The 14,104-nt window shown below is 36.9% G+C and overlaps 1 protein-coding gene across 1 annotated transcript in view; it reads right to left on the bottom strand.

The window, feature by feature from the left end:
• Positions 1 to 8,847: 8,847 nt before the first annotated feature.
• The window catches only part of LOC106880577 (uncharacterized), a 16,649-nt gene continuing 11,392 nt past the window's right edge, over positions 8,848 to 14,104 (bottom strand). The window contains exon 2 of the mRNA XM_052968452.1: positions 8,848 to 9,588. Within this exon, the coding sequence (XP_052824412.1) occupies positions 9,432 to 9,588 (157 nt within the window). The 3' untranslated portion in view covers positions 8,848 to 9,431. The remainder of the gene's footprint in view (positions 9,589 to 14,104) is intronic.

The raw sequence follows: 14,104 nt of genomic DNA, 5'->3' as shown, positions 1-14,104 counted from the left end.
ATTGAGTACAATATTCTCAACTCTCTCACAGTATAAGCTAATAACATTGGCTATTTTATTTATAGCCAATCGCCTGTCATTCATCAACATGTGGTGAACACAATGTTTTACTCGGTAGTGGCAGTTGCAGGATGTCCAGACACTGGGTTACCTTCGAAACTTTCCCTTCCCCTCCAAAATTCAGCTGTCCACTTTTGCACTGTTAATAAAGCTGGTGCATTATCCCTTAATGCAGCAACCATGTCCGAATGAATGTTCATGGGGTGGGTGGACTAAACCCTTTTTCTGCATGTATATGATAACACCACAATGCCAAATTTTGTCGATTTTCAGAAGTTGCTACTAGTTACTACTGAAGTCTTCTTTGAACAGTTAGATGTCAGTTTGCCAGTTATTAATAAGAAAAGTTGAAATTAATGCATGTAAGATTTCACAGCTCTAGCATCATTCCTTCATAATCAGCCTATGAACTTTTCAGCCTATCCTTGCATAAACCCACAGGAGAACTCAAATGCAGTACTGTGACTTAAAAAACTCAAATTTTTTGTTGCTGCACCATTTACAATAGTGAGCCATTCCACAACATGTGGACTATGCTACATTATGGTGAGCCATTCTATGCAACAAGGCTGGATTACCTCTGCAGAAAAGAAAGATAGGAATTGTTATAATCATGCCTGCATTTCCCAAGTAAACTAGTGATGTATATGAAGTGAAATAACTACAAGTGTGAACTAAATCCAGATCACTGACTTGGCTTGCTAAAAACTTACCTTCTACTCAAACTGTTTCAGAGTGGTTGACATCAGGATTGTTGATAAACATCTGTATTGCCATATGAATATAGGTTGATTGCTTCTGTGAATTTCAGTATATGTAGAAATTGGTGAAACAGTAACTAATACAGTAGCCAGAATATACCCAATACTAATCACACACTTGTGGAAAAGTAGCATCTCCATTTTACAACAGGTCAACTGAAACAAATAGACTGATTTGCCTTGCCTAAGATGACATATTCATATTATATATATATATTTTGAAAAAAATGAATAGAAATGGTTTTTCTGATGATTTTTCCACTTTTACAAGCAGTGACTCTGATAGGAGTTTTTTTTTTGCTTAAAAGCAGTTTATATACCCATACATATATATACGTGTATGAATATATGTGACTGTATACATGTGTGTTTGCATTTCTCTGCGTGTATGTGTAAAGTCCTATGCTTGTGTGTGTGTGTGTGTGTATGTTTATGTATGGGTAAATGTATGTGTGTGTGTAGGTGACACCATAATTTTTAATTACAAACATACTCCCTATTTAAACAGTAAATAACTAACTCTAAAATATCAGTTTGAAAACTGCTTTTAATGAGAAACTCTTATCAGAGTCACCTCTTGTAAACTTATAAACATCTAATTATTAAAGTAGAAGAATTATCAGAAAAGCCATTTCTATTCCTTTTTATCAAATATTATATATATATGGATAGATAGATAGATAGATACACACATGTATATACAAGTGTGTGTGTGTGTGCTTATTATCATTCTTTTTAAGTCAGCTGTTCTATACTTGCATGAAGTGTATGATTCCTGTCATAAATAGCATGATTTGTGTTTGTATCTAAAGTTTGTCCTCATTAGATGTTTCATTGTTCATGATTAACTCTTGCCATCTTGTCTGCTTCTATCGTAACTGTGAAGTATGCTGTATTGAATGTTAAATAAAACCTATCGTAAAGTCATGCCAGTCTTTTGTAAATTGTCTTACTTCAATTTATTTAACATTCAAAATGGAGTGATTTCTTCGACTAGAGTGCTTTGATGCTAACCTTGATCCTCCTGATGCTGCAAAGAACTGCAACCACTGGCACTGAACTTTCAACAATTTCTCATCCTCCGTTGAAGATCAAAATCTTGATAAACTCCACTTACTGACAAATTTTGTAGCTCTTTCAGTGTATGAGTATATTGCAGAATGTCCTGATTATGAAACTCTTGAAAACTTGTATATTAAACCAAGAAATGAAATAGTCACTAGGCATACTCTCGCCACTACAGAACAAGATCTAGGTCAAACCTTAGACCAGTTTTTACAAAAACTAAAAGGACTTTCCAAAGAAGGCAACTCTAAAGCTGTTACTGCAGAAAAGAATTGTGAAGATGCCATTTGAGATGCATTTATTACTGGTCTAAGCACAAATAATATCAAACAGAGACTGTTGGAAAATAAAATTCTTGAGTTTCAAAGGGCTTTTGACCTGGCTCAATCTCTTGAAATGGCTGAAAAGCAATCCCTTACACAACCCATATTCTGTGGTAGTATCTCTTTGACCAAGAATACTGAATCTGAAGATATGTCATCTATGACAGCAGCATTGAAGTCAAAATGTTTCTTTTGTGGTTACTCTTGCCATCCTATGCACAGAAGGCTACCTGCAAAAGATATGGTTAAAAGGGACATTTCTTAAAGGTTTGCCAATCTAAGCCTAATTCTATGTGGTCTGAATTTGTATCTGCCACGGATCCTTAATTGAGTACAGTTATTACTGCAGCTGCACCTACAAACCTGTCTAAAGCTATCGTCAATATTTCTGTCAATGACGCCTCTATCAAAGCTCATGTTGACACTGGAAGTTCTGAGAGCTACATTTGCTCTGATCTTGCCAAATCCCTGGAACTAAACACTTATCCCTCAGTGAGAAAGATTTCAATGGCTTCCACAAAAGTTTCAAGCGTAACAAAAGGACTTTGTTTTGTGCAACTCTGCTACCAATGTCAAGTCTATGACAGTGTAAAAATTTCCTTGTTACCTGGACTGTGCTCAAATGTTATACTGGGACATGATTTCTTGGACCAGCATGAAGGACTTCAGATTTCTTTCAAAGGAGAAAAACCTACTTTTTCTGTGTGGACTAGCAGCATCAACCTTATTTTGCAACTTGTCCCTGAATTGCAAACCAATTGCAACAAAATCTCGCCATTTTTCAAAGCCTGATGAACAGTTCATTGACTCTGAAATACAAAAACTGTTATGTGAACATATCATTGAGCCTTCAAACTCACCCTGGAGAGCTCAGCTTTTCGTAACAACAAATGAATGACACAAGAAAAGACTCATAGTTGATTACTGTTAGGCAACTACTTCACTCAGCTTGATGCTAATCCATTGCTGAAAATTGACAAGATGGTTGAGAGCATATCAAGGTATGAAATGTACAGTACAATTAGATCTCTGCAGTGCCTATCATCAGATACCAATTAAGGAAGAAGAGAGACATTTCACAGCTTTCGAAGCCAGAGGCAACTTGTACCATTTTAATCATATTCCTTTTGAGGGTCATCAATGGAGTTGCCCATTTTCAACGTATCATAGATAATATGATTAGAGAAGAGAAGATCAAGAATACTTTTGCATACTTGGATAATATTACTATCTGTGGAGAGAATCAAGAAGACCATGACAAAAATTTTGCGCACTTCCTTGACTGTGCTAAGAAATATAACATAACTTTCAATGAAAAGTATAACATAACTTTCAATGGTAATTGTTTATCAAGAACCTTGAAATGACCTTCCAAAACCCTCTTGACCAGATAATTTTAAAAACTCTCATCTCATGTGGGAAACATTTTCATATTGTGTGATACACTTGTGATTGTCACCAGAAGTCTTTCATTTTAGAGTGTTTTGGGCAGTAAATGCATTAAAGCATTCATCTATTAGAAAAGGTTTGTTTTTATAAATTTCATCAATTTCTTTTCCTTTTTTTGGAGAATAGTGTTATTTAGCAATTATTTTATGCATTGTACCATGGATCTTGTTGGTACTGTATTAGTAGTAGTAGTAGTTGTGTATCTTGCCATTGTTGAAGCTTCTTTTGCTGATGCTGTTATTAATACTGTGACTTGTACTGTTGTTGGGGCTGTTGTTACTGCTGTGGCTCTTGTTATTGTCTTTTGTTGTTGTTGGCTTGTATGCTTAGTATCATGTTTTTGGCTTTTGTTAGTTTTGGCGCTGCCAAACCTTTGGGTTGGGGAAGGATCAGGTTTTTCCTGTCTTGCTCCTCTTTCTGTTACTGATTGCTCTACTGCCTGCTATTTTCAGGCTCTTTCTGGTTGTCCTCAAAATTTCCCTTATTAGAAGGATCAGACAGTGTTAAAGCTATGTTTGTGCTTTCAAGTACTTTTTTTCCTGTTTCTGTTTTCAGTTGGAAAACTTCTTAGTGAACCCTTTTGTGTATGTTTGTAGGAGAAGTTGTTATTTTTGCCACTGTGACAACAGATTCAACTACTAATATTGTTGTGGTTGCAGTAATTTGGATAGTGATAGCAGCAGTGGAGAGAGGCGCTCAGCTCATGTATTCCTCATGAGGTATAAAGTTCTGAGATGGTCTATTTTTGCTGAAAATGTAAGCTTTATGTTTCTTACCTTCAATGACCACCTGCAGCAACACATACTTTTCAAAACAGAAATATTTGAGGTAGCTAGAAAGATTCTCAGGTGTAACCAACACCTGGAACTCTACTAACGTTCCCATCAGTTCTGCTGTGGTATAGACTTAAGTTCTATGATTTGCTCATGATTCTCAACCATTGCCATCTCTCCTGCTCTGGACAGCAAATTGGTGCTGCTGATTTAGATCACTCATTGTCTCCAGTAAAGTAGGATCATGACATTCCTGGGATGTGCATGCAATTTCTTCTCACTGTTGCACATGGCTACCACTGTCTACTGTTGTATCCCTCTTGTTAAGGATCTAACTGTTGATCAAATTCCTTGCAGGCATTTTCCAATTTGAAATGGAGTCGTGTAGTCCAACTTCCAGCCCATACAATTGATACACTTGTAAAGAGTAACCCATTTTGGGTGCTGCTCATCTCAACTGGATGTGTCATCCTATCAAGGCATATGATGTTGCCTTTGTATTTTTTGATAGTTTCTACCTTTCCCCAGGGTATAATCTTCATTGTGGTCTTTATAGTGTTGTTATTGTTGCTGCAGCTGCTAATGCAAGCAGCAGTAACAAGTTTACTTATCTGCATGTGATGTTAATACTAATGGTTGCTATGGCAGCAACATCAGTGGCTGTTACCATGACACTGTTGTCCTTTTAAAAGTTGTAGAATCACTAATTCTCTTACTCTCTCTTTCTGTCTTTGAATCACTATTCTCTCGCTGTGTCTCATTCACATTCTCAACTGACTCTACTACAAACATTATGGAATGCATGTTTCTTCTTTTAAATGAAACTAGATTTAAAAAATAAATACAGAAGGTTCAATAAAAATGTAGTCCCATAATGGAGCTGTCACAAATAAAAAAAAAAATCACACCCTCATCCTATATTGCAGATCAATTTCTGTACAAAAGTGTCAATAAAAAATAATGTAGTTGGATCCTTTTTAGGGCAAAATACCAAAAAGAAAATGTGAGAAACTCATGGAAACTTATGAAAGAAGGGAGGAAGAAACCTTGATTCATGGTTATCTGAAGTCTAGGGATGGTGTCTAAATACTTACAACAAAATACATTCCATTAAAGGCATCTAAAAGGCAAGTGATGGCATTAAACTGGGTGACCAGTAGTGAAGAAATACTAGAAAAAAAAAGTAGTTATACATGTGTATGTTCCCTTAAATATGAGGATGATACTAACATAAATAAGATGTGTAACTTCTCTTGGACTTGAAACCATTATACCATGTTACATTTTGATGTATATGCTTTTGCAATTTAGGAGCATAGATAACTTCATATATTATATATTCATGTTTTTTATTATAAATACACTTTTATGTGATTATTTTTGATTTGCCTAAAGATGTTTTAACAAATTAGCAAACTACTTCAGTTTAAAACTTTAAGCAAACATATCCACTAAGTAATACAGGAAGGTGTAACTTAGTTGATATCCTGTTACTTCCAATTGATGCGTAAAATACTTCAGTTTCAACAACCATTAATATCAAGTACTTTTTCCCTATAGGATCAAAATAACAGCAACCATATTATTTTCCAACAGCTACAATAGATTTTTGTCTTACTTTTATTATTCCACTACAGTCAACTTAGCCTGTCATCTTCTATTGTTGTTAATGACAACTTTTTGGCCATTTTTTTTAGTATTTTTGTATATTTAACTTAAAAGTCAATTTTTTTTTAATATTAATATCAAAATCAAAACTGTGCAGAAGTCTGTCGTACATGCATACACACAAAATGGTAAGGATAAAGACTCCCTTTCAGTGATGAATGACCATGGGATTGCACCTAAAAACTTCCCCTCCGGGGCACAAGTCTGGGCAAAGTTGTTTACGGAAAACCAGCAGTCGCCCATGCATACCAGCCTCCCCGCTCCACACTACTGATGTTATCCAAGGAAAAGGCAAACACTGATACAGCTTGGCACCAATGATGTAGCAACTCATTTCTACAGCTGAATGAACTGGACCAATGTGAAATAAAGTGTCTTGCTTAAGAACACAACACACAACTTAGTTCAAGAATCAAACTCACTACCTCATGATTGTAAGCCTGACAGTCTGACCACTGAGCCATGTGCTTTCACATATACACTTTTTTTTTTTATTAAAGCTGCAAAAAAAATGACCAGCACCTGTGCCAGTGGAGCACTAACAGCACCATCCGAACGTGATCATTGCCAGAGCAGCTGTCTGGCTTCCGTGATAGTGGCATGTAAATAGCACCATTTGAGTGTGATCGTTACCAGTGTTGCCTTACTGGCATGTTAGAAAATCATACGAGCGAGGTTGTTGCCAGTGCTGCTGGACTGGCACCTGTGCAGGTGACATGTAAAAAACACCATTTTGAGCGAGGCCGTTGCCAGTACCGTGTGACTGGCCGTCGTGCTGGTGGCACGTAAAAGCACCCACTACACTCTCGGAGTGGATGGCGTTTGGAAGGGCATCCAGCTGTAGAAACTCTGCCAGATCAGATTGGAGCCTGGTGCAGCCTTCTGGCTTGCCAGTCCTCAGTCAAATCGTCCAACCCATGCTAGCATGGAAAGCGGACATTAAACGATGATGATGATGACTAATGTGTTCAAACTCAAAATAATGACTGATCAACAAACTGGTACCAACATCATGTATACCCCACTACAAGCAGTTGTACAAAGAACTCATGCCACTGATTTCACCATGTTGCAGACTACTGTCAAAGTAGTGTCAGTACTCTGCCAAAATTCAGCCTGGAACAAGTAAACCTAAAAATATAGAAGGTAACTGATGTCAATTCAATTGCATAAGAACCATGCAATCTGAGCTGACCACTTAAAGCCTAAACACCTAGAACAATTTTGATTTTTTTTTTCAACTCTCTATTCTGTCTCTGAACATCTTACGAGGTGAACATATCCTATGCACCTTGATCTTACATCCAGCTTTCCCAACTTGTTTGGTTTAGACTAGTAACATTGGTTAAACTGTGAACAATCTCTTTCTATATATATGTGTGTGTGTGTATACTCTTTCCTCTTTTACTTGTTTCAGTCATGTGACTGTGGCCATGCTGGAGCACCGCCTTTGGTCGAGCAAATCGCTCCCAGGACTTATTCTTTGTAAGCCTAGTACTTATTCTATCGGTCTCTTTTGCCGAACCACTAGGTTACGGGGACATAAACACACCAGCATCGGTTGTCAAGCAATACTAGGGGGACAAACACAGACACACAAACACATATATATGACGGGCTTCTTTCAGTTTCCGTCTACCAAATCCACTCACAAGGCTTTGGTCGGCCTGAGGCTATAGTAGAAGACACTTGCCCAAGGTGCCACGCAGTGGGACTGAACCCGGAACTATGTGGTCGGTAAGCAAGCGACTTACCACACAGCCACTCCTGCGCCTATATAAAATCATCATCATTTAACATCTATTTTCAATTTTGGCATGGGTTGGACAGTTTGACAGGAACTGGCCAACTGAAGAGCTACCCAGGCTACATGTCTATTTTAGCATAGATTCTATAGTTAGGTGCCCTTCCTTACATCAACTTCCTCATAGAATGTACTGGGTGTTTCTACAACACACTGACACAGGCGCATTTACATGGTACCAGTATGGGTGCTTTCTATGTGGCACCAACACCCACAAGCCTGCAAGATAAAGAATGCTCAGCTGGAGAGGGATGCAGAGGAGAAGCCTGTATGCAGGGGCAACCACACTTTTACTTAGCTTGGTGTGTCTTCTCAAGCACAGTAAACCACTAGGAGTCTCAGGCCCTAGTCACCCCCTCTGTGAATCCCAATGTCTGTTAATCCATTCTCAACACTTCCTCCCATGTCTTCCTGGGTCTACCCCTTCCACATGCTCCCTTCAGAATTAGAGATCAGTACCTCTTGATGCAACTGTCTTCATTCATGTGCATTACATGACTGTTCCAGCACAGTCTTCTCTCTTTCACACTATATCTGGTACCTCATACACCCAGGTTTTCTCTCAAATCACTTACACTCTGTTGTATATGCACACTGACATTAATCCTCCACACACAGATCGTCCAACCCAAGCTAGCATGAAAAGCGGACGTTAAACGATGATGATGATGATATACACATACATACATGGTTGGCCAAAAGTCACCTGACAGTAAATCAATATTCTATAAATACTATCTGTAATTCTGTATTGACTCAAATGGAAAAATGTGTCACTCAAGAAAGACTTCAGTTTGAACAATTTTCATGTAAATACTAAAATTTGCAAAATGAGTAACCCTGTTTCACTAGGCAAATTAGTGTTCTTCTCAGCTGATTAAATTAGCTTCACATCTCTTGTCAGAGTTGCTGAAATGTTTCAAAGCAACTTGAACTACAAACACTACAATTTTTTAAAACTTTATCACATAAATTCAAAAACTCACCAATATGATATGAATTACACTTTAGAAGGTACAAGCTGTCATTACTACTGACATTTTATCAGTCACAGTTCCTTTAATAATTAATCACAAAACAAAGCTTTACATATAAAAAGAAGTTTGCAAATAGAATTTTAAGTATTTGATTTTTATTATATATATATATAAATATATATATAAGCAGTATTTGTTTATTCTTAGAAAGGCATAGAGCTGCCAAAATTAAAAAAAAGAAGACATCTGAAAGTGATAGTCAGATACATAAATATGAAGAAAGATAATGTCAAAAACCATTAGCTTAACAGAATTTAACTGGAAGTGGTTATAAAATAGCAGAAGAGCAGAAAATTGTCTACAACAGCCAGATGGAACAGTTTTCAGTTATGAAATCTCTAAAACGTTTAGCGTTTTAAAAAAAGTAAAACAAATTTCCATGGTCAGACGAGCACAATGCAAGTTGAGACACTACACACACACACACATATATATATATACACATATATATATAAAGACGTAAGATGTATTTTCATAGAAAACAAAAATATTCAGGCCTTATCCACCTTTTGTTGTACCTCATTGAAGCTTAGATCATCTAAGTCACATGCTTGGATTTCAACTTGAATACCACTGAAAGCTTTTTTTATGGCACTGCGAGTTGAACTATACATCATTTTGCAGCGAATTTGGGCTTTCTCTGGACACCTGGAAAAAATGAAAATGCAAATATTTAGTCATGGCATTCAAAGCAAATGAGATTTTAAACTGAATCCAAGCAACAAATATTAATTTGGATGAACTTTAATAAATAAAAGGAGTCAATCTGCAAATATAAAAAAAGAAAATTACAAAGCTACTGACTAAAGTTTTCAAACATGAGGATCTTCTCCTCAAACTTCCAAACAATCCTAAGGAGTACAGAATCAAGATGTTATTAGGCTATTTTCAACTGACAATTGGTTAGTCAGACTACCTCAGAAATTTCTCAAGTTTTTAGATTTACAGCATTACTACTTTGCAGCTCAGTACTACACACATTTGCTAGTTGTACAATACTATCACTACTTACAGAACAAGGTAAATGTTTCATCTTAGATACAGACACATCATAACTGGTAACAATATGATCTGCCTACCTCTTGGTTCATTACCTGGTACTATATTGACTTGGCAATACATGCACTTTACAAGCTTAATAGATTACTGAGCATCACTGGAGATTTGTCTGACACGTAAAAGCACCCACTACACTCTCTGAGTGGTTGGCGTTAGGAAGGGCATCCAGCTGTAGAAACTCTGCCAAATTAGACTGGAGCCTGGTGTTGCCATCCGGTTTCACCAGTCCTCAGTCAAATCGTCCAACCCATGCTAGCATGGAAAGCGGACGTTAAACGATGATGATGATGATGATGATGTAGGATGAGAGAGAGAGGGAGGAAGGAGGGGGATGAAGTCCAGACCATTTGTTATCATTCATAGGTTCATTCATATACTAGCAAAATTACCCAATGTAACATTGTTACTTGTAGATCATTACTAGTTGAACTTGTCTCTAAAAGTGTTGATAAACATTTCATTTAGCCACTAGATTACTGAATCATTTTATTTCAATTAATATCTTTTCTAGATCAACATCTGCAGTTTCATTGCAAATGTTTCACCAGAAATGTTATTTGTAGTTCAATAATACAAATGCTTGTCCTGCTATATTTTAACTATCATAGGGTATTCAACCCTCATAAGTGAGTTTGAGTCTAACTGTTCAAGATAATGAAATTTAATTAGTGAACATTTTCAACCAATTACCCCAAAATATATTTATTTATGCCAACATTACCCCCTTGATTTGAAAGGAAGAAAATCATAGACTCTTTGAATTCAAAAGGTTTATTGAATATTTGTATGGAGAATACAATTATAAACATAAAAAGTATAAAACAAATGTGATAAAATAATATTTTCATTATGAAACAAAAGCATTTTTCTAGAAACTTTTACTCCATCAAATGTAATGCTTATTTATCTACATTGTTTTGAAATAATTATGCACTATCTTGAAGCTTTGAGATTTCGATGAGGTGATTGTTTAATTTTAGAATGACATTGTAGGGTATGTGTGTGAAGTCAGATCTGGCCAGTTTGAACACAAAAGAAGTAGAATAGTTGGGCTAGATACGGTCAGTTTAAATGCTAATGGGTTACATAAATAGCCAGGTCAAAAAAACCCCCAGTAATTACTTTTAAGTCAGGTACTTATTCTAGTGGTTTCTTTCTGCTGAACTGCTAAGTTACAGATTTGGCAACAAATGGACATCATGTTTCTCTCTCACCACTTGATACCAAAGACATATACACCTATACATAAAAAGGCACATGACAGAGGGAAGGGTGTTGGGCTCACACTCATAAAGGTCATAAGTTCAATTCTTTGACTGAACAAGTCATTTCATTTTATTTTATTCCAATCCATTCAGTTATAAATGAGTACCAACTTAGCTCTGGTGCAGCTCTTTCTCTCTTCAGCTATTACACCTTTGATACTTCACTTGGTCAAGCTACTTGTGACTACAGAGACATATACACACACAACAGGCTTCTAGACAGCTTTTGTGCCAATTTTACTCATAAAGCACTGGTTGGCTTAGGGCTGTAGAAGACACTTGTCAAAAATGGTGTACAATGGAATTGAACCGGCAGTTATGTTAGCAATATCATTGAAATTTAAAGATAACATCTGTGTAGATAGAAAGAAGAGTGGGGAGAGAAAAGTTGTTGAGAAATAAAGTGAGGGAGAAAAAGTGTGTGAAAAATAGATAAATAGGTAGTGTTGTCACCTCAGTAACTAACAAGTTTCGGTTAAAAACATTGAAATTTTAAGTGCAACTCTGCCAATACAACAGACTTTAAAATAGAAAAAGACTTACAAAAAGCAAAAAAAAAAAAAGAATTAACAAAAATCACCAAGCTTATAAGCATTTGACAATTTTTTTATTTAGTGGATAGGATGAAATTTTCATAATTCTTTTACACACTAAATAATTTAGTCTGAGATAACTTTTTTTAATAACTAGATACAATAGATTGTCTACAGTGGTAGGTCTAATTGATCATGGCTTATCTGGTACAAAACAACAGTAGAAAAAGGTGACTGATCAAAATTTCAAAATTAAACAATTCTTGGTTTAAGTTCTAACAAAGCAAAATAGTATAGATTTGTAACACTGTTTAAAAAAAAACAAAACAATGATGAAGTTCTAAACATTTTACAGCATGACTACATAGACATCCATATAACAATCTGCTTGTTCAGTTGCCCATTATACATTAGTTAGTTAGAGAAGTGGAGTAGTAGTGAGTGAAGAAAGAACAGAGGAAGAAGTAGAGAAAGGTGATTAATATTAATATACACTTAGGCCAAAAAGCAACATGGTGAACTGAAGGTAGAGGTGAAGAACGAGAAAAAGAAGAGAGAAGGTATATTTATAACATGGTTAAAAAAGTAGATAGAAAGATGGACAGAGGAGGCAGTTGTATTGAGAGAGAGAGAGAGAGAGAGAGAGAGAGATAGAGAGAGAACGAGGAAAAGAGAGGCAGATAGTGGTTGTGGGGGTGTGTCAATAGTGAAAAGTATTTTTTTTTTATTGAACTAATATTTTTTATAGTAACCATCACTTAAAGCATGCACATAAGTGCAATTATTTATCGTCTGCTTGCTTACAACACAAATGGAGACGTGAGGAGATGAATGTAGACAAATGTCAAGAATATTTAAAGGAAGCTAAGCTATGAATGCTATAAAAAATGCAAATGATCCTTTCTTTCTTAAATAAGTGCGCTTAATTTTTTCCATTTTGTAGAATTCCCACTTGTATATACATACTATCATTATCATCATCATTGTTTAGCTTCCGTTTTCTATGCTGGCATGGGTTGGACAGTTTGACTGAGGACTGGCAAGCCAGTAGGCTGCACCAAGCTCTAATCTGATCTGGCAAGGTTTCTACAGCTGGATGCCCTTCCTAATGCCAATCACTCCGAGAATGTAGTGGGTGCTTTTCACATGCCACAGGCACTGACCTCATTCAGATGGTGCTTCTTATGTGCCACTGGCACAGGTGCCAGTCAGGATGGGGGCGGGGAGATACTGGCATCGGCTATGCTCGGATTGTGCTTTTTATGTGTCACCGGCACCGGGAGCCAGTCAGGTGGCACTGGCATCTACCCATGCTTACACTGGGTACATCTTATGGAGTTTCTACCAGTGCCTTTTCTACAGATCAAGCAGGGCCTTCTACCTTAAGGGGTTTGTAATTTGTCCAACTTCCTACTTCCTAGGACTTTGATTTTTGCTAGATTCATTCGAAGGCCCTTTGATTCTAAACCTTGCTTCCACACTTGAAAATTTCTATCTAGTTCTGGTAGTGATTCAGCTATTAGAGCAAGGTCATCATAGAGGAGTTCCCAGGGGCAGCCTCTCTTGAATTCCTCTGTTATTGTCTGGAGGACTGATCCTTGATGAACCCGTACTTCTTCCCGGAATTCTTCACTATAATTGTTGCCAACACTCACCTTACTGACAGCATCCCTGTACAGCTCTGACCAACCAGTCATCTATCCCTAGTTTCTGCATTGCCCACCAGATAAGGGATCAAGGTAGCCTGCCAAAGGCTTTCTCCAAGTCAACAAAAGCCAAGTACAGAGGTTTACTTTTGGCTAGGTATCTCTCCTGAAATTGCCATACCAGAAATATAGCATCAGTGGTACTTCCACCTGGAACAAAACCATACTGCATCTCATCTAGGCTCACTCCCTCCCTAATTAGTTGGGATACGACCCTATCTGTGAACTTCATCACCTGATCCAGCAATTTCATACCCCTGTAGTTATTTCTATCTAAAGCATCCCCTTTACCATTGTAGCAGTTGATTATGAGGCTGCTACATCAGTCATTAGGTATGACTCCTTCGTGAACTACTTGATTTACAATCCGGGTGATTAGAACTTAACCCACACCACCAAATATTTTAAGCATCTCAGCAGTAACTCCTGAGGGGCCTGGGGATTTCTCTGTCTTTATACCGTGTCCCTGCTGAGTGGGGGGGCATATATATTAGCAGTACAACCTGTTGCACAGTCAAGGAACCAGCAATTAAACCAGCACCACCACCAAGATATATATATATATATACATACATACACACACACACATATATATATACAA

The sequence above is a fragment of the Octopus bimaculoides genome, chromosome 1 (assembly GCF_001194135.2).
Source record: "Octopus bimaculoides isolate UCB-OBI-ISO-001 chromosome 1, ASM119413v2, whole genome shotgun sequence".
Taxonomy (NCBI): Eukaryota; Metazoa; Mollusca; class Cephalopoda; order Octopoda; family Octopodidae; genus Octopus; species Octopus bimaculoides.
This window is presented reverse-complemented; position numbering and strand designations above follow the sequence as displayed.